Source organism: Budorcas taxicolor, chromosome 11 (genome assembly GCF_023091745.1).
Source record: "Budorcas taxicolor isolate Tak-1 chromosome 11, Takin1.1, whole genome shotgun sequence".
Lineage (NCBI taxonomy): Eukaryota > Metazoa > Chordata > Mammalia > Artiodactyla > Bovidae > Budorcas > Budorcas taxicolor.
Genome location: NC_068920.1, coordinates 11,355,526 through 11,382,421, shown reverse-complemented (window position 1 = coordinate 11,382,421; position 26,896 = coordinate 11,355,526). Strand labels below are relative to the sequence as shown.

The 26,896-nt window shown below is 52.6% G+C and overlaps 1 protein-coding gene across 1 annotated transcript in view; it reads right to left on the bottom strand.

Annotated features, from left to right (window-relative positions):
* FARS2 (phenylalanyl-tRNA synthetase 2, mitochondrial) overlaps positions 1-26,896 on the bottom strand; it is a 256,662-nt gene that overhangs the window by 195,085 nt on the left and 34,681 nt on the right. The window contains exon 4 of the mRNA XM_052648510.1: positions 22,002-22,133. Coding sequence (XP_052504470.1) covers positions 22,002-22,133 — 132 coding nt within the window. The remainder of the gene's footprint in view (positions 1-22,001; positions 22,134-26,896) is intronic.

Sequence of the window (26,896 nt, the reverse complement as noted above, 5' to 3'; positions counted from 1 at the left end):
GATACAACCTTATTTTACCATCACACAAATTCTCCTTTCATTATATGGCTAATTTTTTTTCCTGTTACCAGCCAGGGGTAAAAAAGATCTAATTGGCATGCTCTGAAATACTGAGTTAAACTCCGTACTACAGATGTGCAGTGTCTCACAATTTAAGATTTCTATTTTGCAATGCACTGCAGGATGAGAAATACCACTTAGAAAAGCATCAGCCTTGATGCCGCTGACCCGAGGGTTTCCATGACACTACAGCTCTTCAAAGAGTTTACCCTGATGTGTTTGACATCGCCCAGAAATCCTGGGCTGAGAATACCCCTGCCTCTCTGCCAAGACTGGATAAGAGGCCCCTTCCGGTCCCTTCCAGCTCTGACGCTGGGTGACTGTAGGTTTTTACCGCTGGCCTTGCTCTCTCTGGTGGCTCAGACAGTAAAGAAGCTGCCAGCAATGCAGGAGACCCAGGTTCGATCCCTGGGGAGGGAAGATCCCCTGGAGAAGGAAATGGCAACCCAATCCAGTATTCTTGCCTGGGAAATCACGTGGACAGAGGAGCCTAGTGGGCTACAGTCCTTGGGGTCACAAAGAGTCAGACATGACTTAGCGACGAAAGTGAAAGGAAGTGAAGTCGCTCAGTCGTGCCCGACTCTTTGCAATCCCATGGACTGTAGTCTACCAGATTTCTCTGTCCATGGGATCTTCCAGGCAAGAGTACTGGAGTGGGTTGCCATTTCCTTCTCCAGAGGATCTTCCTGACCCAGGGATCAAACCCAGGTCTCCTGCACGGCAGACAGACGCTTTACCCTCTGAGCCACCAACAAAAATATAGAGAAATAAGCAAAGACAACTGCATAAAAAGCTGTGTGGGACAGAGAAGAGGATCCTAGTTTGCTACTGCACCAGTGGACGGCATTTAGCTTGTCAGGACCTCCCAGTGCGGAGCACTGACCTAGCCCTGGCCACACTCCAACTACAGGGACCTTTGGGAGACTGGGAGAGCACCTGCTCTGATCGTCGAAAAGAGAAAGTGTTAGTCACTCAGGCTCCTCTGTCCATGGGATTCTCCAGGCAAGAATACCCATGCTCTCCCCCAAGGGATGTTCCTGACCCAGGGATCGAACCTGGTTGACTGCATGGCAGGAGGATTCTTCACCTTCTGAGCCACCAGCAGGGTGGGGCAGAGGTGGCTAAATCCTCTTATTTCATATCATACAGTTAAAGGAGAGACTAAAGTGGCAAGAAATCAAGAAGTAGCAACGTGGGTGTGTCACTTGGAGATGGAGCAGATGTCAGGAGCCTGGCTGCCTCCAAGGGAGGAGGCGGGGACGCAGTGCGACGGGCAGCGGGTGGAGATGCTGGGCGTTTGCCCTCATCCTGGCTCAGCGATGTGACCGCTAAACTATGCAGTGAACAACATTTAACAAAAAGAAAAATCTTCAAAAGGAAGAAAAAGATACAGCATGCTTGGGGCTGGTGCATGGGGATGACCCACAGAGATGTTATGGGGAGGGAGGTGGGAGAGGGGTTCATGTTTGGGAACACATGTAAGAATTAAAGATTTTAAAATTAAAAAAAATAAAATAAAATAATAAAAAGAAATTTCAAATTAAAAAAAAAAAAAGGGAAGAAAAAGAAGTGGTCTGGACCCTCCCACCTCTCCACGGCTGAGGCCCAGCGGGCACAGATGCACGTGACTCGTGCCCTGGGGACAGACAGCAGCTCCGGGCCCACTAGCACAGGCGGCACTCACTGGGCGCTCCCCCTCACCCTCCTGCCCAAAGAGCCAGCCGGGTCACCACAAACCAAAAGCACAAAAGAAGGACAAGTTCAAATAAAACTGTAGTTACAGCGATAGGAAAAGATCAGACACAAAAGCGACGTTTCAGAATATCGGGGGGTCAAATTAAAACTCACAGATCGGTTTCCAGAGGGAAAGAATGTGAAATAAGTTGGAGGCAACCACTAGCAACTGTCTCTATCTAAAAACAGCTGTGAAAAGACCAACGTTCTGAGCTAAAGGTTAATTAGCTTGCCTAAATTCAAATTTGCTTCTCAAGTATCCAAGAGCCATGGTTTCCAGAAATGCAGAGAACTGATTTCTTCTTCTTGGAAGCAGAGCAGGTCTGAGGAATGGCTCGGACGACGGCCTGCAGAGGAGGCAGGCCTGCTCTCACGCACCCAGTTCCAGCGGTTCTGTGAGCCTTCACATGCGGAGCAGTCAACGCAGAAGTTTTACAAAGCAACGCATCCAGCTCAATGATTTCATTCAGGCAAATTAATATATTTGATCCTTTAATTTTTAATCTAATGCAGCTGAGGGAACAAAAGAATAAAAGCCACAACCAGCGCCTCTGTTAAAATTTATCTTCGGGGCAGAACTGTGCCATTTATACAGGCATGGCGCTTCTCCCCACAACAGATAAATTTGCCCTTGCCTGAGCGAAATTTCATTCTTCCCGCAATCAAACTGCTACCAGCATGCTTGCGAACACTATAAATCTGCCCGTGTTGACTCTTAAAATGAAAAATACCAAGGGAGATAAATAATCCTTTACTCCTTGCCCTTCTTAGGAATAAGAAACCACAGACATTCTGACTAGGCAGAAGACACAGTGAAAATGTCCACTGGAGCAGCAGCTTCAGTGGACCCGGTGGGTCACAGAACTGTCCCAGGCTGACGGGAGTGATCCCCACATGGAAAAGAAGATCCCCACGGTATGCTACTGGTAACTCACAATTATTAGCAGTTATTGGGAGAGGGGAGAAATTCAGATCGCATCCAGCTCTCTGCATTTGTGAGTTTCTGTGCATTTCAGACTACGGAGGGCAGTGTTCTGGCCACAGTCAGAAAGTGCTCCCTACCCAGAGGGTAGGGCTCCAGGGCCACGGGCAGGAAGGCTAGCCACAGTCAGAGAGACAATGCTCCCTGCCCAGAGGGTAGGGCTCTGGGGCCCCAGGCATCAGAGAGACAGTGCTCCCAGGGCTCCAGGGCCCCAGGCAGGAAGGCTAGCCACAGTCAGAGAGACAGTGCTCCCTGCCCAGAGGGTAGGGCTCCAGGGCCCCAGGCAGGAAGGCTAGCCACAGTCAGAGAGACAGTGCTCCCAGCCCAGAGGGTAGGGCTCCAGGGCCCTGGGCATCAGAGAGACAGTGCTCCCAGCCCAGAGGGTAGGGCTCCGGGGCCCCGGGCATCAGAGAGACAGTGCTCCCAGCCCAGAGGGTAGGGCTCCGGGGCCCCGGGCATCAGAGAGACAATGCTCCCTGCCCAGAGAGCGGGGCTCCAGGGCCCCGGGCATCAGAGAGACAGTGCTCCCTGCCCAGAGGGTAGGGCTCCGGGGCCCCGGGCAGGAAGGCCAGCTTCGTCCGCCTGGGCTCCCCGCCTCCCTGCAGCCGCAGGTGTAGACACAGCAGAGCAAAGCCCTCTCCAGCTTGGGCAGCCCTCATTCGCCATGCTCAGGAAGGATGAAACCCACACAGGCCCAAGGAGCAGGAGGCTGAGTTGGGCTGAACCAGGGCCGAGAGAAGGGCCCCAGGGGCCCGGGGTGGGTGCAGATGCACGAGCCGAGTCTGGAGCTGAGCGGCCCTCACCGACAGCCACGGGCAGAGGACTCACGGTAGCCATGCGGAGGCCACGGCGGGGGACCCGAGTCTCTCTCCATCGTGACCCGGCGCTTCGCTGGCACCCGAGCAAGCGCCATCAGCATCGGGGAGCTTCTCAGCAGGCCGAGCTCAGTGCGCAGAGCAGATGAGTGCAGGAGGCTGGAAATGCTTGTACACAGAGGGAGAGGCCCAGAAGCCCTGAAACCCACGACGTTCCTCCACCTCTCTCGGCGACACCCCCCAGTGTCTGGTCTTCGCTGAGACGTCCACGCACGAGCTTTTTAAATTTTTCTTTGACTCGTTTTCCTTCCTTCTTCCATAGGCTTATTTCCACCTCTCAAATCCAACTCTCCAAGAATTCGATTCTATTTATTTCAGGTCATTAAATTTTCATCACGTCCAGGAACCGGGTGCTTCAAGGGATTAAAAAATAAATAAATAAAACACACACGGGCCCAGCTGTCAAGGAGCTCAGATCTAGAAGGTTAAACACAAAAACCCTCACATGATGCCAGAAGGTAAACTCTGGGAAATACGGGAGGAGAACCAGTCACAACGCAACCAGTCCTGCGGGTCGGGGACGTTCAGGGAGTCCAGTGAGCCGCAGAGGAACTGCACACGGAGGCCAGCCCTGCCCAGGACGGTGTGGACAGTGCAGGCGGATGGGGGCTGGGGTAGGAGGCGGCAGCTCCGGGGCCCGAGCGTCAGAGAGAGCCGTCGAGCCGACTGTGACACGCGGCCATATCTGGCGGGGGACGCTGGCCGGCAGAGGGGGGCCCGGAGCTGTGAGCGGCCAGGGGAAGGAGGTTCGCGCCCGCCCCCGTGACCATGGGCAGGGAGGGAAGGGCGAGGACAGTGGCTCGAGGCCTGGCTGGCAAAGCAGGTGCTCGCGGCCTGTAGGGCAGGGGGTGGGGGATCCCAGAGCACTTCTGTGCCATGACCGGAGCTTAAACCAGCGGCAGGAAGACTCGGGCCACGGCGAGGGGGCCGCTTAGCCTCCCGCACCTCCCGTGCTGTGAGTCAGAATGCTGGCCAGGACGTGGGGACAGACGGGGCAGGGAGCAGGACGAGGGCCACCCAGTCCTCGCTGCTGGTCCTCGCTTCCGGCCGTGAGAGGTGGCCCCTTGGCCCGGGGGTGGGATGTCCACTGGTCACCGCACGACGCGGCCGGCTCTCCAGCCCTGCTGCCCGGGGGCCCTCCCGCGCCCCCAGGCCCTGCCCCCAGCCACAGCCCTCCAGTCGCACAGAGGAGCTGGAGCCGACTCCACCTTCATATGCTCGGAACTTGGCCGTGGCAGGGCAGAGGGCTGGCTGGGCTGTGCTCTGCGGTGCCCCGAGGGCCTGGGAGAGTAGCTCACAGTAGGGGCACGATAGACATTCGTTCAATGAATAAAGCTGAGACTGTGAACAATCCTAAATGTCCGCTCAGGCTCTTCCTCTGACAGATGAGGACACGGAGGGGCCCCAGGACCCCCGGAGCCAGGCAGCTCCTCGGTCAGCGCTGAGACCACAGCCACCCCCGGTCTCCAGACACTGAGGGTGAAGGTCTTGACAACGTCCCACGCGTCACCCCTGACTTTCCGCCTTTTCAACGCCTTATAATTGAGAGCAGTGCGATTAGAAAGCAGCAGTTTACAGACTGAGCCTCCGTGACACAGAGCGTTTAGGCAGTCAACACCGGCAGGGAGCTGGACGGCGGAGACCTTCTGATTTCAGGCCAGTGAAAGGAGAGCAGCGTTCTGTGCTTCTACGGCTCCGCCGCCCAGAATTTCTGCGACTGCCTCCGTCACTTTGCTTTGAAACTGCTCCATAAACCACATCAGACGTTCCTCGACTACCACCCTCACCGCCGGGCCCTCCCCACTGGCTCCCCGGAGACCAGCACGTACCCAAGCTTCAGAAAGCTTCCCTTGGCACCCAATGTGTATATGTTTTGAAAGGCAACAAATAGAGACCTGTGTCACCTTTGGAGTGGCTTTTTGGAATCTTCTGCAGAGATTTAAAACCAAAACGCTGCTTGGGAACCATCTTCAGAGTAAGAAACAAATAGCCAATAAGCAATAACCAAGCGAGTCTTCGGTGAAGACCGGAGCAGGGAGCCTCTCGGTGACACCACTTCTCGAAAGTATCTGTGATCCGGCTCCACACCAGGCACTGCGAGAGGCTGGGGATGCTGGGCCGTGTTCTCGCGGTGCCTAGTCTTCGGGAAGAGCTGAGTCAGGGAACAATCACCATTGGTCCATTGCCATGGTGACACGGATGCTCCCGAGGACCAGTACGTACACAGGTGCTTCAGGTATGTCCCATGGGGTCCTCTGCTAGGCCAGGCTGGTCCCAGCAGAAGGGCGGGCTTGTGGAAGAACTGAGAGGCTGGGGAGGCAGGAATGCCAGGGGCCACGGGGACGGGCTTGGTGGGGGCAGAGGGGCAGCCGGGACCAGAGCCCAGCAGGACTTCACCCTCCAAGCATCGAAAATTCAAAGATTATGAAGAGATTATAATGACAAAGACCTGACTGTTCAAAGATCACCTCTCGAAAAACAAGGGTTTGTGCTTTCAGAACAGTACCGACCACTTGAATAAAAGATGTAAACTAGGACTTAAGATGGCTGGCACAGCATTTAGGAGAGATGGCACAAGCGCGTCTCCAGGCACCTGTGGAACGGAGGGCGTCCTTGGTAACCCCAAACGGCGCTGACTGAGCTAACAGGCACTCTTCTATGCCAAAAACAAACTGGGGAACATGATGTTTCCAGAGACTGTACCGAAAATCAAAATGTGTTGAAAGAATCAACTAATGACTCAATTCCCAATTTAGTGCACAAACTAAATAATAAAAACATCGAGGCTATCACAAGCTAATCATTCCTTCTTCCCAGACTCCCTGTGGCGCACCCAGCCCACACCAGCCTCTCCGTCAGCTGAACTGACAGACATCCTCGAAGGTCTCAGCCTACGGCCTGGAACACACTTTCCAGGTATTTATACGTAGGCTGCCCACTGGGACAGTGAGCTCCTCAGGGAATTCCCACACCCGTGTACCCGCCGGGGTACCAGGTGACCTGCCCTGCACAGCGGGGGCCTGCCAGTGTGGACTTGTCAAGTGACCAATTGGTAAAAGACAGAAAAGGGGATTTGGGAGTAATCTGTGGATTTGGGTTAGAGAGACCTTTCACAATTAACTTCATTATATGTTAAGCAGAGCAAATACTATCACACCAGTAGGAAAAAAGACCAAAGGATGTAAAAAAAAAAAAAACCATGAAATTCAACTGTGTTAAAGCCGTCACGCTTCACAGGTGCGGGGGTATCTTCTCACAGCTCTATGTGCCCAGAATATTGTGCTTTCCTTAAAAAAGGGGGGGGGGGCAGCTTTTGTCTTGCAGATATTATACTACAGACTGTGTTAACTGTGTTTCCCACCTGCTTTTCCCCATTTGGCAGCGAGAGCCAGATTCATGTCTTCTCACAGCAATGGAGACGAGCGTGTGTTTCCCGGCCCCAGCCCCGGCCCAGCGTCCCCAGCTTCCTGTTCTCGTTTTCTTTTGCCCGTTTCTCCCTTGGATTTTTAACCAGATGCATCTCTTTCTGTAAAAGTCACTGTTATCGCGCAGCCTTTGTAGAACTGTTACGAATAAATCTGAACGATGAGATAATTAGGCGCAGGCGGCTCCAGCATCCCGCGATTCACTCTGCTGTAGAGCCTTTCTTTGATTATGGTTCCTCACACCAAGGCAGCTGACCCTTAGATAAGGTGATTTTCAACCAAACCTACACAGAAGGGCCTCCCCACCACCCAGAAGAGCAGCCGGGGGCGGCGTGATGCGGGGCACGTCTGGCGCCTGCCCTCCTCTTCTGCTTCCCCCGGCTCCTCTGCTCTGCGTCACGCCGTCTCCTTTGTGCATCTCGGGGCTGTCAGCTCTCCTCCCTCCAGCCTCCAGAATCCATTTCCTCCCTGGATTTCTGCTGCCCGGACGTAACTCACACTCTCACATTTCTCTCCGAGGTGACTGGAAGACACTCCCAGCCAACTCACTGCCTCCCATCCCCGCTCCATCCAATCCATCTTTCAGCCCAGATGTGGGGAATCTGCACCAAAACGCGTCCCTCCATCCACGCGTTCGACATCTACTGAAGTGTGAGTCACTCAGTCATGTCTGATTCTTTGTGACCCCCCCTGGACTGTAGCCCTGCAGGCTCCCCTGTCCATGGGATTCTCCAGGCAAGAACACTGGAGTGGGTTGCCATTTCCTCCTCCAGGGCATCTTCCCGACCCAGGGATCGAACCTGGGTTTTCAGCACTGCAGGTGGAGTCTTTACCGTCTGAGCCCCCCGGGGAGCCCAAATGTCTACTGAGCACCTACTGAGGTGAGGCGTGTGTGAAGCAGGGCGACCGAGAGGAAAAGAAACAGCAGCTCAGGAAGTGTCTGGAGGCACAGCGGGACCCGAGCTCCGCCGGAGGCCACGCAAACGCCAGGAGCCCCGGACAGAGTGCGCGCGGCACCTCTGGCTCCCTGCAGGGGCGTCTGCAGGGGGGAGTGGGGCGAGCGGGGGCCGGAGGGGCAGCCAAGCCCGGTCAGGAAGGACCTGAGGGGCCACCAAGTTCTCCTCGTGACCGGTTTGGGAACCCCCAGCGTCCCTGTCCGCCCGCCCCGCGGCCCTGTCCACCCTCCTGATCATTCCGTTTCCGATCCTGCACCATCCCCTGTGCCTGTGCCTCAGGGACGCCGAGCACCTGGGCCCTCGACCTGAGCTGAACCGTCCTGATTCCATCACAGACACCTGCGCCCGCTGAAAACCCGCAGAGCATCTGCTCAATACCCGTGACACTGTAGCCGCTCGCAAAGGTTCCTACCCTCAGGGAGGTTAGGGTCTCAGGGAGAAACTGGCAAACTGGACTATCACGCAGACTCCGAATAGACTCCATATACAGTGGATTCCACTGCATTAATCATGACCGCGTTAGCCTTCGCTTGGCTTCTCTTAATTCTAAGAACAACCGAGCAGGAAGGCGAAGCTCATAGGAGCCTGATGCCCTGGAGACAGATGTGGTCCACACCCCAAACACAGGGTCAGGGCTGCAGGATGACGAGGGCCCACTGGGCATTTCTCCACAGAATATACAAGAAAACGGGGAGCTCGAGAGCCCCAGTTCTTAGGACAGTTCAAGAATCATTACACTGACTTCCTTGAGAGTTAAATACGAAGCAGAGCGTGTGTCGCGGAGACGGGAATAATTGAATTTTCATGAAACGCAATGTAATGTTTGTTCATTCTATGTAAACACATACAGATTGCGAGTAAGGCTAGATTAATTCCTTCAAAGCACACCGGATTTCCACAAACATAATGAAGCTGCCTCTGGTAATAAAGCCTTAGAAGTCAACATCTGAAGACGTTTTCATTTATTTCACTATACCTGAAGTGGCAGGATAAACATGAGATGAAAATATAGGACTTTTATATGTAAATTAATCCGAAAGTAACTTTTCTAAGAAATAGACAAAAAGCTCAGAATGAAAGTAAACTCTGAATGCAGATCCAGGAACAGCAGCGACCCAGAAAGTTCTGACGGCACCTCCAATCACATCGAAAATACGACGTGACTGTCAGGGAGCAAAACTCGTCCCAAGGCCTTCCTGAAGGGGAGCTGAGGTGGACAAAGTGAGGGGAGTGTCTCGACCACCTTCAAGGAGAAGCCCTGGGAGCTTTTCAGAAAAGCGCAGAAACAGTGCAAGAGGCAGCCCGAGAAGACCCGTGGAGTGACTGCTCGAACGAGTCCACGTCTACCCTGGAAACCACTGGACCACCAGGGAGCCCCAGGCCCCCTTCTAGAGGCGAATCCCGCAGGGAGACTGGCGCACGGATCGTGACACGCCCACAGCGATTCACTGAAACACCGCCGCGGATGGCAAGCTCAGAAAGCACAGAGAGTGCCTGTCAGCTTAGCACCGGTCACACACCGAGTGGCTCACACGCATGGTGGAGACAGACTCTCCAATGTGCAGAGACCTCCAGAAGCTTACTGACATGGGAAAAAGAGATGTGGAAAAATATGGTACAGTGCGCCACCTTTATTAAGAAGGAAAGAAAAAGAACGCACGCTTGCATCTGCAGTAAACACTGGAAGGACCTGGGGATCCCCTGCTGGTCCAGTGTGGAGACTCGGTGCTTCCACTGCCCGGGGCCCGGGTTCAATTCCTGGTCAGGGAACTAAGATCCCACAAGCCTCAAGGCATGGCCAAAAAAAAACCCAAAAAGAAACGAGAAGGATCCAAATAGAAAAAGGGAAAAAAAAAAAAAAAAAAAGTGAAGTCAGCGGAAGGGAGAATGCACACAGAGTTACACACAAGCAAGGAAGCGACCTAGAAATAAACTCACATCATAAATGGACGGTCGTCTCCCATTCGTCTTCCCCTCAGCCCCCAAGGACGTCCCCCGGGCGTAGTGACCCCAGCCTGAAGCCCACCCTCCCTAACCTGTAAGCCAAGGCCATCACCCTTGGGCCCTCTGGACCCACCACCTGCACCTTCCCCCCAGTCACGCTGCAGGGCAGTCCTCAGAGATCCCCCCGTTCACAAGCCCTGCCTCTGCGAGAAGGCCTGACCTGTCTCTGTCCTGGCAGAGTCCTGGGCAGCCTTCAGCATCAAGGTCAGACAGCAGCTCTGCAGGGTACGGGACCCCCAACAGCCCTGGCTGCCAACCCCCCACCCCCGCCCTGATGACCCACTGGTTCAGGGTCTGCTTGGGACCGGACCCCTCGCTAGCCCACTGGCTCTTCGAAGCCTGGGGCGCTGTCTCATCCATCTGCACGTGCCAAGCATCTAGCTTCCCAACAGATGCTCCCTGCCTCCCTCACCCTTTCCTCAAAACACTAGTGACGAACGCTTCACCCTCCTGGGGGACAAGCGCCTTTACCTAACAAATTCTGCTTGTCTGAATAAGGTCCTCAAGGTGACAGCGTTATTAGCCATGAATGGGTCCGGGCCCTCACGCAGACCTGAGTCTGCTTCTCTGCCGCACACCCCTCAAACCGCCTCATCACATGAGCCCGAGCCCTCTTGTGCAAGAGCAGGGGACTCAGTGACACCGGTGGTCCCTAACCTTTCCACGACACAGAGGCCTGGGAGCATCTCGTGTCTTCCTCTGCACCCACCCCAGAAAGAAACCGCCCTTACACAAGCGGCTGCAGACGCCGACGGGCAACTTCAGGAGACGCATGGAGTGAATGACGCCTGGAGTCGTTTCCAACTTCTCTCCAAAAGACGGAAGGCGTAAGGTAAGAGGAGCAAGGATCTAACGCTTTTTGATCATTTACCGAACACCAGACACGCGGCTGGGGCTTCCCGGGTGGCTCAGTGAGTAAAGAATCTGCCTGACAGTGCAAGAGACGCAGGAGACACGGGTTCAATCCCTGGGTCAGGAAGATCCCCTGGAGGAGGGACTGACTACCTACTCCAGCGTTCTTGCCTGGAGAATCCCATGGACAGAGGAGCCTGGGGGACCACAGTGCATGGGTCACAAAGAGTCGGACGTGACTGAGCGACTGAGCCCAAGACACTGGGCTGAGCACGTTATACACACGGGCTCACCTGTTCCGTCCCACATCAGTGAGGTGCCTGTTGTTATTCTCATCTTCTCAATCAGGCACAGGGATTCAGGGCCGGTAAGGGATAAATGGATTTGTCAGTGAAGGTCCCTCTTTCTGGTCTGAAGCTCCCGGTATTTTCTGCAGGGACACGTACACCCTCCCCGTAGTGGTTGAGGGAAGAGTTGGCTGCAGTCAGGAAGCCCCAGAAGGAGGGAGTCTTTTCTGTGCCCCCCGACCCCGGGTCCTCCCCACATCACTCTTCCAGCACCACCAAGACAGGACGCAGGAGGGACGTGCAAACAACGAGACGCTCCAGCGCCCAGGCCCCTCCATGGCTGGCACGGAAATCACCAGCCGCGGCCAAGGAGGACGGGCCCCGACGGCACGAACCACGGACAGGGCCACAGACCTGGAGGAAGGACGAGCCCAAGGACCCCTTCAGGTCTGGCCTTGGAGGCACAGGTCTCTACTGTACCCCAGGACCCCACAGACCCCCTCCTGCATGCGGTCATGCTGCTCCTCCTCGGGAAGCAGACAGGCCTGGGCGCAGGGAGGACCCGGGGAGGCCCGCCAAGGGGAGCCTGAGCCACCATCCGGAGCCCCCAGCACGTGCACGTCCTCTCGGAGGGAACCCAGGTTCCTTAGGGCTGGCGGCCCACAGCATCCAGAAGAGCGCTCTCTAAAACAGGAGTGAGAGGTCAGCTCTTTAACCTCCGAGGAGATCTGCCTCCTCTTCAAACCTCCAAGATGAAGGAAGGAGCTATGCTGGTTACTAAGGTAACTGAAGGTACCAAAGCGGGGTGGGGGTGGGGGCGGCGAGAGAGGGCACTGGAACCCGCTGCGGTCCTCTGGAGGGCGCATGCTGGTGAGCACACCCGAGTTCTGCGTGTTGACGAAGCCCGGGAGAGCTGCATGCAGGACCCGCTGCCCCCGACAGGGTGCCGTCTTCACCACACTGAGTTCGGGCCGTGGGCGCACGGACCCGGAGGGGACCCTGGGGCCCTCCCTCCCCCACGGCGCTGCCACACTCCATCTAGACCGTGCGCCTGGCCTCCTGCCGTTGAAGCTGCATTTCTTGGACTCACTCTCAACAGTGCTTCAATCTCAACCGCGTGCTCCCACAAAGGTGAGAGGGCAGGTCCTTGTCTTGCCCTCCACGCCCTGCCAGGGCGGACCTCGGCCTCCACCTGGTGCCCGGCTTCTCCCAGCACTCCGCGCTGATCTGTCTCTAAGAACCTGCAGTAAGGCCGCCCACCTGTGTGTCCGGCCCAGGCCCGGCTCTTTCCCTGGAAAGACCCCCTCCTCCCTGCACCATCACGGAGCCTGCTCCCGGCTCAGGGCCCGCGTCACGGCCCTGGGTAAGCCTTGCCTGTCTCTTGAGGAGCCTCCCCCTCCTCCGACTGTCACCACAGCCCCAGGGACACAGCTCACGACCTGCCATCCCTGCCACCGGACTGGGTGCCCCTCAGAGGCAGAAACCTCTCTGTGTCCGCAGCCCCTTGCGTGGCACCTGCCAGGCCAATACTTCACAAACATGTATTGAAGGAGCAGACGGAGGAGGGACAGGCTCATCTAATACCTGGAAGCATCCAATAATGATTTTGAGAGCTTTCCCCTCCTAATGCCTTCAAAACCCACAAACCCTCCATTTCTAGGACTCTGTAGACGAACAGCCTAAAATACCAAATGAATGTGCTAAATTATGAATGTTGATACTGGCTGCTTCCCTTCGCATTGAAGGCACTCCTCAAGGTAAAAATGAAGAAGAATTATCTTACCGTGCTTTGTCATTACTGCCCCAAACCACACCGCTGCAGGCCTCCCAGTTCACGGGCAACCCAGCAGCCGACGGACAAGCGTCACTCCAGGTGTCCTGGGGACGCAGCCTACGGAAGGGACCTTTTCCCGGCAGGACTCTGAGTCCCGCAGGCCTGGGCTCTGCTTACTCGCCCAGCTCAGAGACACCGTCCACTAGACAGACGCACGGCTTTTCCAACTCACTCTGTCCCACACTTTGCTGAGTAGCCAGTCTTCTTTTTCCTGTGTTTTGTTGTTCAGCCGCTCAGTCGTGTCCAACTCTTTGCAAATCCATGGACTGCAGCCGGCCAGGCTCCTCTGTCCATGGAATTTCCCAGGTTAGAGGACTGGTGTGGTTGCCATGTCCTTTTCCTCCTTTTTCCTATGAAACCCCTAATAATATGAGCATTCTAAGTCATATGGTCTGAGAGATGCTACACTTGGTCAACTCCTGAATTACGTCCATTAAAAACACAATTTGAGAATCTGGCCTAAACTTTTGCCTAACGATGTCACTTCCTTTTATCCACGGGCATGACAATATGGCTGCTGCATGAAGACACTGCTTCCAGCCTAAAACGCAGAAACGAATCTTAAAAAAAATAACTTAGCAGATTGTGTTTATCCCCACGGTGCCATAAATAATTCCTAAACTTCCAAATTGCCTCTTTGCAGGGGAGAAAATAAAACTGTGCCGTCGAGTAGCAGCGCATCACTGCCTGCCTGCAAAGCCACAGAGACTCTAGGAAGCAAGGGGCTCGTAAATAGTTTAAATAAAATTCAATTAGATGAGCATCCTTTTTAGAATTTTTTTGACAGTCTTAGAGAGTTTCTTTAAAGGGTCTGGGGAAGAGACCTGATTAACCAACCAGAGATACCAAAAGCCAGTGCTATGCAATTTCCAATTGTTTGGTCGCTACGTCCTGTCTGATCCCACGGGCTGCAGTGCACCAGGCTTCCCTGTCCTTCACTCTCTCCCGGAGTTTGCTCAAACTCATGTTCATTGAGTGGGTGATGCCATCTAACCATCTCATCCTCTGTTGCCTCCTTCTCCTTCTGCCTTCAATCTTTCCCAGCATCGGGGTCTTTTCCAATGAGTCGGCTCTTGGCATTAGGTAGCCAAAATATTGAAGCTTCAAGTTCAGCATTAATCCTTCTAGTGAATAGTCAGTGTTGATTTCCTTTAAATTGGCTGGTTTGATCTCCTTGCTGTCCAAGGGACTCTCAAGAGTCTTTTCCAGCACCACACTTTGAAATCATCAGTCCTTCAGTGCAGTTTTCCACGTGGTGTTTTAAAACAAAACACATTGCCCTGTGGGTTGTATTAATACTACACACTCTGGCTTGTTTCAAGGTCAAAGTTATTAAAGTTACTCGAACAGGCGTGTCTGACTCTGCAATCCCATCGACCGTAGCCTGCCCGGCTCCTCTCTCCATGAGATTCTCCAGGCAAAAGTACTACAGAGGGTTGCCATTTCCTTCTCCAGGGGATCTTCCTGTCCAGGGATAGAATCTGGGTCTCCTGCATTGCAGGCAGATTCTTCACCAACTGAGCCACTAGGGAAACCAACCGGCTTGTTTAGGAGACCAAATAATGGGATCCAGGAGCTAAAGGGAAATCTGGAGGTTATATCATCTAAGACCCTAATTTTATAGGTGACAAAACTGGGACCCTCAGGACTGGCCCACGATTTCCAGCACAGCACATGGCAGGGCCTCAGAATGGTTGAAAATAGAAAATTAAGTCCACACTGATGGAGGTAGGACAACTGCTTTATATCTGCTAAATATCCAAGACCTTAGATGATGAAAATAAGACACAGGGCGGAATCTCTGCTTTCCAGAAGTCTCCTGTGGACAAAAATGATGCCACAGATGGTATGTAACATATACTACAGCTGCAAAAACATCAAAAACATACATACAAACTACAGCTTGAATCAAGTTACCAAAATATTTGCTTTTGTTACAATAGCAGAAATATTGCAAGGGATGGCATGGATTCTAAGCAGGATAAGGAAGAGCTGCAAAATATACAAGGAAACAAATCAAGTTCTGTGCAAATGGTATAACTGGAGTGCTCAAGCAAGCTCCAAGCTATGTCTCCTAGTCAAACAAGGGCATCCCAGAATCCGCCTTCCAAACACCAGAACTGTCACAGAGGGCGGGACCAAGCCTGACAACATTAGGAGAGAGAAGGAAGATGCTTGAATGTCATTCAGTATTCAGAAGCCCTACATGAAAACTATGAATGATACAGCAATAATATCAGAGACTTAAACCACTAGCATCAAGCATGACAAGCAAAAGGGTTATCCTTACAGAACTTGTCAACTTACACCCACTCACATTCCCTGACGAAGCGACTCTGGGAGAATGACGTTATAGAAAGAAACCTAAAGCAACTCAAGTAAAAACTACAGATATTCCATTTCTGAAAGAGCAACTGAAAGAAAGAAAAAAGCCACAACCTAGAGAATATAATTGTAATGTATAAAAGTGACAAATAATTAGCTTTCAAAATAAATTAATTCCTACCAATCAATTAAAAACAAAAAAATGAGCCCCACCCAAAATGAGCAAAAGAAAAACTGTATGTGTCAAATAAATATGTTAAAATGTGATCCACCTCAGCGGCAGTTGCATGTAAACAAGACCACAGTGAGGGACTGTTCTGGACTCACCAGACTGGCCAAATAAACTGAACGAAGCCGCAGGCTGGAGAGGCTGTGGAGCAACAGGAGCTTCTGTGGAAATGGGCCCGGCTCCTCGGGAAGCAGCCTGGTGAGGCCAGCAAAGCTGAGACGCTGAGGGCCTCCTGGTGGCTCAGCGGGAAAGACAGCGCCCGCGATGTCGGGGCTGCAGGGAGACGCAGGTTTACCTCCGGTGCCGGAAGGATTCTTGTCTGGAGAAGCCCATGGATAGAGGAGCCTGGCGGCCTGCAGTCCAGGGGGCTGCAGAGAGTAGGACCCTGCTGAAGCGACTTGGCATGCACCCGAGCTGTGCAGAAGTGCTGACCCAGCAATTCCACAGCTAAAGAAAACGTAACTCTAAGAAACTCTTAGTCCTATACATGCAAGATATACAAAAAACGTGCACAAGTAGCATCTGAAACAACAACAAAAGAATTGCAAACAGTCAAATGTCCATTAAAGAGCGGATGAATAACCTCTGGCACATTCACCCACTAGAATTTGAGCAGCGAAAAATGAATGAACTGAAACTCCACAGAGCGGAGCCTCACAGCACCGCGTGGAGGTCTACAGTCCTCCTGAAGAACTGCAGGAAAGGACGGGTAGCGTGATTCCACTTGTTAAAGCACAAAAGCCGGGGAAAGTTCACTTGTTTACGAAATGCATAGGAAATCAAGGTAACAACACAAAATTCAGAACAGGGAATGCTCATGGGGCAGGGGAAGTGCTAACAGGGAGGGGACACATGGGGGCTTCGACCTGTATGGTGTCCCAACTCTTCAGCTGAGTGATGGACCCTGGACTGGCTGATACAGTAAAGGACTGGAAGACAGGCAGAGACGAGAGAGGGGCGATAGAGTATCGGCATGACGTCTTTCCGTAAAGGGTAACTTTAAGGAGAAAATTACTGTTTAATTAGGGAGACTTGAGCACGTCATGGCAAACAGTCAAGAACGAACAGAGGAAGAAGAAAGTCGGACTCACACGTCCCGATTCCAAAAATTGCTACAAAGCTAACGGGGTCAGAACAGTGTGGACATCGGACTTCGCTGGTGGTCCAGCAGCTGAGAATCTGCCTGCCGATGCAGGAGAGACGGGTTTGATCCCCGGTCCAGGAAGATCCCACGCGCTGCAGGGCAACTAAGTCTGTGAGCCGCAACTACCGAGCGCGTGCTCTGTGGCCTCTGCTCGGCAACAAGAGAAGCTCGCACGCGGCACCTAGAGAGTAGCCCTGCTCTCCGCAACTAGAGAAAGCCTGCCCACAGCAACGAAGACCCGGTATAGGCAAAAATAAATAAACAATAACAGTAAGGACACGAGGATGGGGACACAGGCCAACGGAACGGAACTGAGAGTCCAGAGACACAGGCAAACGTCTATGGTCAGCGGACTCTGGACAGCGGGGCGGAGACCCCTCAGTGAGCAGGGCTGTCTGCTAGACCCCCACTGGCCTACCCGATGGACAGGGCTCCCTCCTCACACACCCCAACACCCCCAACCAATGGCCCGTGAGCTCATGCTCTGATGACACAGTCCCAGCTTCCTGACCTCGGGCCGAGCTTTACCGCGAGAGGTCACCTCTCACCATTTTCCGTGTCTTCCGGCTTGTCCGTCTCAGAGCCTCACGCAGACAAGGTGCCAATTACAGGAGCGGCACGTCTGCTCACGTCTGAACAGGGACACATGGTCTTGGTCTGTGCCACCTGGGAGCTCACCAACTTAGACTGGTAACACTGCGTGATACAACCGTGTGCAGGAGCTTAGCGACAGTACCAGAGGGAGGGACAGGCTGAAAACAGGGTCACACCTGGACAGGGAGAGAAGCATCAGGCGTGTCACCTGCGCGACCAGGCAAAGATCAGGACATGACCCCTTGCGAACAGGAAGCTTACTTATGCTGGGATCAGAGGCTACCTTCTACCCTGCGTGCAACCAGAACGAGGGCTTGGCACCACCTTCCCCAATTCTGCCCACGGCACCTCTGTTACAGACACGCGCCACGTGGCACTCTAACCATTTATGTTTGTGTCTGGCTGTGCGGTGCTGTTTTCAACAGCCAGGAAAATGCTTTTTCGCTTTTCTACAGCCTTAGAAGTAATTCAAGAAATATTTGACAAACAAATGAACAAAAGAATGATTATTTAAAACTAGAAAATGTTCATGTGCATATTTATAAGGTTTTTTCCCCAAAGGGTCAAGTTTTAAATTTTAATGATGAGGTAAAGAAAGTGGTCACGTCAGGCTTTCCTCCTCCCTGGCCTGTGTACAGTCTTCTAACTCTCTCGATAAATGGTACATGCCTTCCAGGCACGACGACAGCCCACAGTCACCCAGTGATGTTTCCGTGCTCCTGATCTGTACGGTACCTGGAAGGAGGCTGTCTGAGTCAGCCCAAAGGGAGGTAAGTGTGTAGTATTTGGACACATGACTCACTGCTGTCTTCAAAACATCTCCTCAAGGGAAAAACAATCAAGTCATCAGGACAGCAGCCGCCGCCCACATCACAATTACCAGATCTCAGCGGCTGGAAAGCAATGGTGAAGGCGCTGTAACTCAAGGGAGAAGAGAGAAAATTCTCTGAGCTATCCAGAAGAGCCTAATCTTATTCTGTGCACAAACACACACATACGCCACAGTCAACTTAAATGTGTCATAAAGCCTTTTCACTGCCTGTTCAAATTAGCAATCTAATCTTATGCACTTAATTAAATGCGCTTGGTCACAGAGATAACCCACATGGGGGCAGGGCCCCTCTGCAAGGGAAACTGCAGGACAACAGGGCTTTGTTTGCTGTTGCTTTGGTTGGTTCCAGCCCTTCATTCGATGTTCAGCAGAATCATTTATTTGAAAGGACTTGTAGCCACTTCAGAATCGTGTAATTTACTACTGAGGCAGCAGATATAGGAACGGACTATTGTCAGCAAGGTCTGGGCAAGGGGTGCTGCCAGCCATTCAATCCTGATCACCTTTCGGAGGCTCCGGAAGAGGGAGAGTAACAGCATCCGCCCAGAGCTTTGCTGGCAAGGCCACGTGGAAGCAAGCCTCCAGGGCATTGCGTGAGCTACTGGCACCTGCAGGTGTCGCCCGACAACCTCTCCGGTCACCACGCATTTCAGCATTAGGCAGCGCCTCAAGGAAAGCTATGACCAACCGAGACAGCATATTAAAAAGCAGAGGCATCACTTTGTCAACAAAGGTCTGTATAGTAAAAGCTATGGTTTTTCCAGTAGTCACGTATGGATGTGAGAGTTGGACTATAAAGAAAGCTGAGCACAGAAGAATCAATGCTTTTGAACTGTGGTGTTGGAGAAGAGTCTTGAGAGTCCCTTGGACTGCAAGGAGATCAAAGCAGTCCATCCTAAAGGAAATCAGCCCTGAATATTCATTGGAAGGACTGATGCTGAAGCTGAAGCTCCAATACTTTGGCCACCTGATGTGAAGAACTGACTCACTGGAAAAGACCCTGATGCTGGTAAAGACTGAAGGCGGGAGGAGACGGGGACGACAGAGGATCAGATGGTTAGATGGCATCACCGACTCGACGGACATGAGTTTGAGCAAGCTCCGGGAGATAATGAAGGACAGGGAAGCCTGGCGTGCTGCAGTCCATGGGGTTGCAAAGAGGCAGACAAGATTTAGTGACTGAAGGACAACTGTAAGAACCGTAAGGATGGAGACTGTAATGACTGATTTTAGCATTGCTTGGAACTTCTATTTTTAAAAGCTGGGGGGGGGGGTGGGGGCGAAGTTTGGGAAATGCCAGAGAAAAGTCAGTAAGAATGGCAAAGTGAGCGGAGGCAGTGTGACCAGAGCCAGCCAGCCCCGCGCCGCGCCACGGGAACTCAGAAAACAAAGCTGTCGGCACTTCCACACACTGTCTGTGGTTAGTGACCGCCTGGCGCACAGTTTAAGGATTATGACTACAGACGTCAAAACACATGCCCGTCTGACAACACGGAGCAGAACTCTGTCATAATAACTTCAAGTTCAAACAGAAAAGCCCACACAGAATTTCTTTCATAAAAGCATCTCTTCTTCCTTACCTTCAGTCTCTCTCTCTTGCAAGGTATTTAAATTTTATGTGTACGTTTCCCAACACCCGAAAGCACCCCCCACCACCCTGTGACTCTATCAGACACATTTGCATCTCAGGTGTCCTCTCTTTTTTTTCTTTTCTTTTTCTACTTTGTCATTTCCTCCAAGAATTACCTGATAGGGCTGATCTAATTGTAGAACAGCAGTGCCATTAATGTACAATAATGACTTGGAAACCTGTTTCAGAGACGATATTCAGCCAATTACTGTGCGAATAAACCTCATAGAAACCTGTCAAGGATACTGGCAATGCATGAGGAAGTGACAACTGATTCAGGATAGCCGATTGGTAACTGACCCTCCCTCATTTGCGTTCTGAGTGCTGGCCCCTGACACCAGGTGCCCCTGGGAGGAAGCCTAGGATCCCAGAAGTCTTTTGTCTAAAAAACAAAGCCAAACAAACAAAGGCACCTTTTTTTTTTTGAAGTTAGTTCCTGCTCAAGAGGTTGCAGCTCACATATCTGCTCCCAGCGCTTTGTGTTTTCTATTAAGATGCGTATCTTTGCTCTCGAGTTTCTCACTACTTTCAATCTTTCTCCCTCTAAAGCTATTCACTCCGTCGAGCATCACGGATACTAAGATGCCAGAGGAGCTCTAGTTCTGCCTGACCAGAACCTGTCTCTATGACACGCTGGACAGCCTCTGTTTAAACATTTCTAACTAAGGGGCTCTCTGTTAATAAGTGGCTCTTACCATTTGGGAAAAAAAAAAATGTTTAATAATATCAGAGATGCGCGCTTACTGGCTACGTGCTAGAGCCTGTGCTCAGCTCGCCGCCACGAACCGTCAGAAAGAAGCTTGGAGGGAGGCGTCTCTGTGCTCGTTTGAAAGAACGGAGACGGGCGGGGTTAGACAACGCGCTGAGGAAGACACGGCCGTCACTCCTGCCGCTTCAGACACGGCCTCGCCTCCCACGTTCACTCACAGGCCCTCCTCGGCCACCTCTCTGCTCCCTCGTCTCCAGGAAAGACCTTCAAACGTTGGAGAACCATCCGAGGAGCGTGTGGCCCGGAGCTGGGCTCTCCGTGAGCCTTGCCTGGCCGAGTGGAGAAGAACCCCGCAGCTGGCTGGGTCTGGGCCCAGGGTGGGCCCCACGGCCCAGGCCAGGCAGCGCCAACTCCCCGGCTCCTGTCTCTCTCCTCCCTCATTCTCTCACCCTGGACCTTAACCCAGGGTCCATCCTCAGCTCTGAGTCCCCAAGAGGGCCCACTCCCCTCCGGTCTGTTGCGGCAGGAGGCCCGTGACCAGCCTGAGTCAGAGCCGCCTCACTCCCTGGTCACAGAGGGCATGCCCTTCTACGTGGGGAGGGGGCTTGGGGGGCGGTGGAGGCCGTCAGCATCAGCCCCCTTCCTCCACCTCCTGCCCACGCAGGGACCCTCCTACCCCGGTGCCCAATCCTAGACAACTTTCCCTGGAGGATTCCCAATGTGATAAAACATCTTTAAACTTAAATTCTGACAGCAACTTAAAAAAAAAATTTCACAGCTCTGAAATTAAGTTTAGAAATAATTTTTTTGGTGGTGGGGGGTGGGTTGGACCCTGTGGCTTTGTAGGATCCTAGTTCCCTGACCCGAGGCTCTTGGCAGTGAGAGCAAGGCATCCTAACCATTGGTTCCCTGGAGGGTTCCTAGAAATAACCACTTTCATGTAACAGTGGTCCTCCAGAGAAGAGCTGGAAAGAGTCCAGGGAGAATTTCATCAGAGCCCCCATCTTCCACATCCCCCGCATCGGGTGGTCCAGCCAACAGTGAGGGTCGAGGACAAACCAGCAAGCGTGACAGGCCTACGTGTCTTACGCTGTGTTCTCAGCACTTAGGCAACACCTGCTGAACCGGGGGCACAGCTCCAAACGCAGTGGGAACCAAAAAAGGGACGACAGGCTGGCTTTGTTCCTAAATAGCCTGGAAGACAGACAGCTCTCGTGGGACACGCCTCAAAGGCTTGTGGGCGATCCCAAAGCAGCCGATCAACAAACGGCACATTGTAAGCGCAAACCCACACCCGGCGTTGACAAGGAAGAGCTCCAAGAGCAGGAAGCCTCTGCAAAACTAGGCGAGAGAGATGGTGCTCTCCCAGGGGGCAGCGCAATAAAGTCCGGAGGGCGATGCAGGCTCGGAGGCCGGGCGGCGAGCCCTGCAGGAGGGTGCAGATGTGGACGCAGACGGCTCGCGCGTGGGTCTCCCTGGGAAGAGGGCCCCCAGGAGAGCCTGGGCCCACACGCGGGGCCCTCCCGTACCTGAGTTTACCAGCTGCTGTTCCATCACTCCACAGCCCAGGACCTCCAGCCATTCCCCGTGGAAGTTGATCTCCATCTCGAAGGAGGGATGAGTGAAGGGGAAGTAGCAGTCCACCCATCTGATGTCCAGTCCTGCAAAGACGCCGGAGAAAAACAGACACGGAGCGTTACAGGCAGTCTTGCCTTTCCCGTGATCAAATCTGCTAATGACAGATTAGCTGATAACACCGAAAGACTATTTTCTGAGTAAAATAAATAGCAAATAAATTAATTTGCAACACTTTAGGGGGAGGCAATAAATCTTAAAACTTGTGAAAAACTGAGCACATCTTTTCCAATATGAGAAACACTTTGTGTAGTTCCAGGACCCTCTGAAACCCAATCAATCACCCGTCTACCCTGTGGCCACCTGGCAGAGGAGAGAATTAGGTCAAGATCACAGGAAAGGGAGCTTCCCAGGTGGGCTAGTGGTAAAGAACTCGCCTGCCAATGCAGGAGACACAAGACACGCATGAGATGTGAGTTTGATCCCTGGGTTGGGAAGATCCTCTGGAGGAGGAAATGGCAACCCAGTCCAGTATTCTTGCCTGGAGGATCCCATGGACAGAGGAGCCTGGCAGTCTATAGTCCACAGGGTTGCAAACAGTCAGACGTGACTGGAGCAACTTAATGCACGCACGGGAAAGCAGGTCATTCTGCTAGTTTCTATAAAAGCAAACGACATCCAAATCAGACCCACGGCCCTCTAAGCTGCATCTGTACCAAGCGGCAGACAGGCCTTTTTCCACATTTCTCAATATTGCTCTGCTCTAATAGCTTTCTTAAAAAAATTTTTGAGTAAGTAATATATTCACAGGGTTCAAAACCGAAACACTGTAAAAAGAATACATTTCCCTGTATAAACAGGCCATGAGTGAAAAAAAATTCTAAGTTTGCGAGTGACTGGAGTTAAGTAAACTTACCATGGCGACCCTTTTGCAATATACACCTATATCCAATCATTCCATCATATACTAACACAATGTTCTATGTCAATTACATCAATCAAACTGAAATAAAAATAAGGCACGGTTTACAAGTCTCACTGGCATACTGGTTCCTGGCTCCTCTGCCCCTTGAATTCCACTGGGTAAACTTCCAGGGTCTCCTTTTTATTAACAGATGTCAGCAAACACACGCGTGCACCTCTCGTTTCCCTCCTTCCCTACACAGAAACACCACGTCATCCCACACCACGCTTCTCTCATTCAGTGACACGGAGGCCCACCCCCCACCCTCCGTGTCTGGCCCCAGAGGCGTGGGTGGGTCCCCCGTGCGCAGAGAGAGTGACCACAGACTCGTGACCGAATCCAGCGCCACCACCCCAAGCCGAGGGGCCTCAGGCAAGTTCCTTCAGTTCTCCCTGCCTCGGTCTTGGTCAAAATAAGAACAACATTCATCTCGCAGTGTTTTGGTGACAAGTTATTAAGTGTGTAAAAAACTTAAACACTCAATGGGTGATTTTCGACCGGCATGTCACCGCAAATCAGACCACGACCTAAACTGTCTCTGGGGTTTTCATAAAAATATGAAGAAAAAGAAACGTTCCTAAAGTGCACACTGAGGTCATTGACGTCCATTGCTTATTTGCTACAGCGCTACACGAGATGGTTCACGGGCCTCCTTCAATTCGGCCTTTAAGCTGAGGACAGGCGGCCAACACGGCATGATCGTCACCCCTGCTCCCGTCTCACAGATGCAGGAGCCGTGCCAGCTTATACCTCTCCTCGATGTTTACAGTCAGAAAACGCCGAGATGAGAATTCTGCACCAGACGGTGGGCAGCACGGCCCTCCGCTGCCCTCCCCTGGGCAGACCGTGGAGACGGACCCCGCTCGGCTTCCGGGCCAAGCGCCCCCAGCCAAGAGCGCACCGTCAGCCTCCTGTTCCCCACATACCACGACAGGCATGATAGAACAGAGAAAACCGCAAAGGCCGGCTGCGATCAAAGACGAGAGAAATACTTCCCCTGGACAGAAACAGGCCGAGAAAGCAAAGGGGCAGAGAGGGCAAAGCTCCGTGTTGCTGGGCTCGGGGTCCGCAATCGGAGAGACACCAGGAGCTCGCCACCTGCAGGAACACACGCTGCTGGCTTGGGATCCAAGCGAGGCCAGAGGCCTGCAGTCAAACGCTAGGACGGCAGGGGCTCCCTGCTGGCGAGAGAAGGGGACCGAAGCCATCACCAAGCACGCCTGGGGCTGCAGCTCTGAAGAGCTGTAGGCTTGGAGAGAGCCGAGCCCTGGGTGCGTCCCCATCAGAGCTGTGAGTGCATCTGAGAGGCCCCCGAACCTCTGCTGGACTGAAGGTCCAGAGAACTCGGGGCCTGGGGCTGGCATGCAGTCCCTGGGAACTGGGGAGCGGGGCAGTGAAGTGGAAGGGAGCAGCGGGCTGGGGCCCAAAGGTTGGGCCTTCAGGTTCCGGCCACAGCTAGCCTTTGGATGCGGACAGCCCTGGGAAGGGCGTGCCCTTGGGCGAGGAGCCACCGCTGCGGCTGCTCTGAGACAGACACGACTCGCCCACAGCTAGGTCCCAGGACGGGCAGTGGGGAGTGCCTCTCACGGACAACGCTGAGCCTGCTGGGCTCTGACACAGAGATGCGACTGGTCCACAGCAACGCATCCGGCCAGCAGCAGGGGATCACAGTCCATCTCTCCTTCAAATGCATTCGTCTAAACTGTCTAGTTTAGCTGGGGGGCCCGTGCTTCCTACAGGGAAATGTCAGCCTTCAGCAGGGAGACAGGCTGGAAGCCCGGAAGGACAGAAAGCGAGACCAAAACGTGAGGAATCCCCCGCCCCACCTGAGCTGCTCTTAAAGAAACCATCTGCTACAGATGGCACAAGATGGAGGGAAACAATTTAGCAAAGTTAAAAAAATGTCAGTGAATTCCATGAGCATAAAAGCTGTCTGCAGGTTATTTTCTCTTTCCAATTCTAAACAGATAACCTCTCTTATAACAGCCTTAGGACACTGGTGCAATTGAAATGTTAGCAGAAAATAATCAACTGCTTTGGCGAGTGGGGGAAGAAAAAAACAACCCTGAAACTAAAGTAGCTATAATAACAACAAATTGCCACAAGGAAATAGTATGTTGTAATTTTTAATTTTGTTTTTCAAGAACAAAGGAACACAACACTAATAATTTAAAACAGTAAAATAAACTTGGACCATAACAATAAATTTAAAAAGAGTTGTTGAATAATTGTGAGGCCTGCCCAGGCAGCTCCTGATCAACAGCTGATTAAAGAAGGACTGAATCTGAAGTTTCTGAGTGCTCTTTGGTGCCTGAAACGCACCTGAAGATGCTGTCGTGGGCAGGCTCTATCCAGAGCAACTACAGGGGAGTCAGAGCTACAGGGTCATGGGCAACACCCAGGAGGAGGCCCCATTTTTTTTTTTTTAACATCATGGCTTTGGGAAACACCAGTGTCAGAAATAATACTGAAATGACTTCTTTCTCCCCTTTCAAAAGAGCTAACATCTAACACAGGCTCGGAAGTAAAAATTAGGGGACTCAAAGCGAAAGTGTCAATTGCTCAGTCGTGTCTGACTTCTTGCGACCCCGTGGACTGTAGCTCACGGGCTCCTCTGTCCATGGGATTTCCCAAGCAAGAATGCTGGACTGGGTAGCTAGTCCCTTCTCCAGGGGATCCTCCCAACCCAGGGATGAAACTTGGACTTCCTGCACTGCAAGCAGATTCTTGGCCATCTGAGCCTCCAGGAAAGCACAAGGAGGCTCAAGCCGGGCCTCAGGCTACCCTGGAGCCGTGTGGCTACTTGGTTCTCCATCGCTCCATGTCTGGGCTCCCGAACCTTAAAACTGTAGATGACAGTCACACCTATGTCACAGATGCAGGTCAGAACAAAGAAAGTCCGTGTGAGAGCTTAATGCAGCATCGGACACTGTTAACTCTATCTCTCCCTGTCATCATCACTACTACGGCTATTATTACTCTAAACCAGGGGCACCAACCTCCAGGGGAGGATCGGTACCTCCCGTCAGATGAGTGGCAGCATTAGGTTAGAAATAAAGCGCGCAAGAGATGTGATGCGCTTGAATCATCCCCAAACCACCCCCCGCCCCTGCCTAGTCCGTGGAAAAACTGTCTTCCACAAAACCCATCCCCAGTACCAAAAAGACTGGGGACCGCCGCTCTAAAAGACGTCCAGATGGCTTGTACCCAGAAGGTTTACTGAGACATTTCTCAGCAACTAGCAACCCTACCCCAAATAAAACAACTAAATGACCCCCTGAAACACGTCAAGTCAGAGCATGGCACGTCCCTTCAGCCAGGTCCCAGGGAGCTGCAAACACTCACCCCCCTGAGCGCCGTGAGGGCACACAGCCCGCCCCCTGTAACACAGCCCCTCACTCTTCAAGTTCACAGCGTCAGCCTGGCGGGGGCACCTCCCCTCCCCCGAGAAGCATCTCAGCGGATGATACAAATGCCCCAACACCCCTTCAGCGATACCCCGCAAAGATGCACCAGGCTGGGCGAGGCTGGGCAGATGAGGCGTGCGGGAGGATTTTGGGGGTGTTCAGCAATTATGTGAATGGGATTAAGGATGATCGCAGGGCTGGAAGGAAAGAAAAAATAAACAGCTTTTTCACAGACCAACTTCAGTGGCAAGGAAAAGACGCGCTCTCTGAGCAGGTGGATACTTCATTGCCACTCTACTACTTTGCTGACTCTGGTCTCATGAACAAAAAGTCAGTGTGAAGATTTATGAAACAGTAACTCCGATCTGTCTTAAATCTAAAACCTAAAAGTCTAAGCCGGTAGCATTTTAAAAATAAAGTAAATGTTTGCCTGAAATAGAGATGCTACAACTTCATAGCTGTTTCAAAACTTGAGATT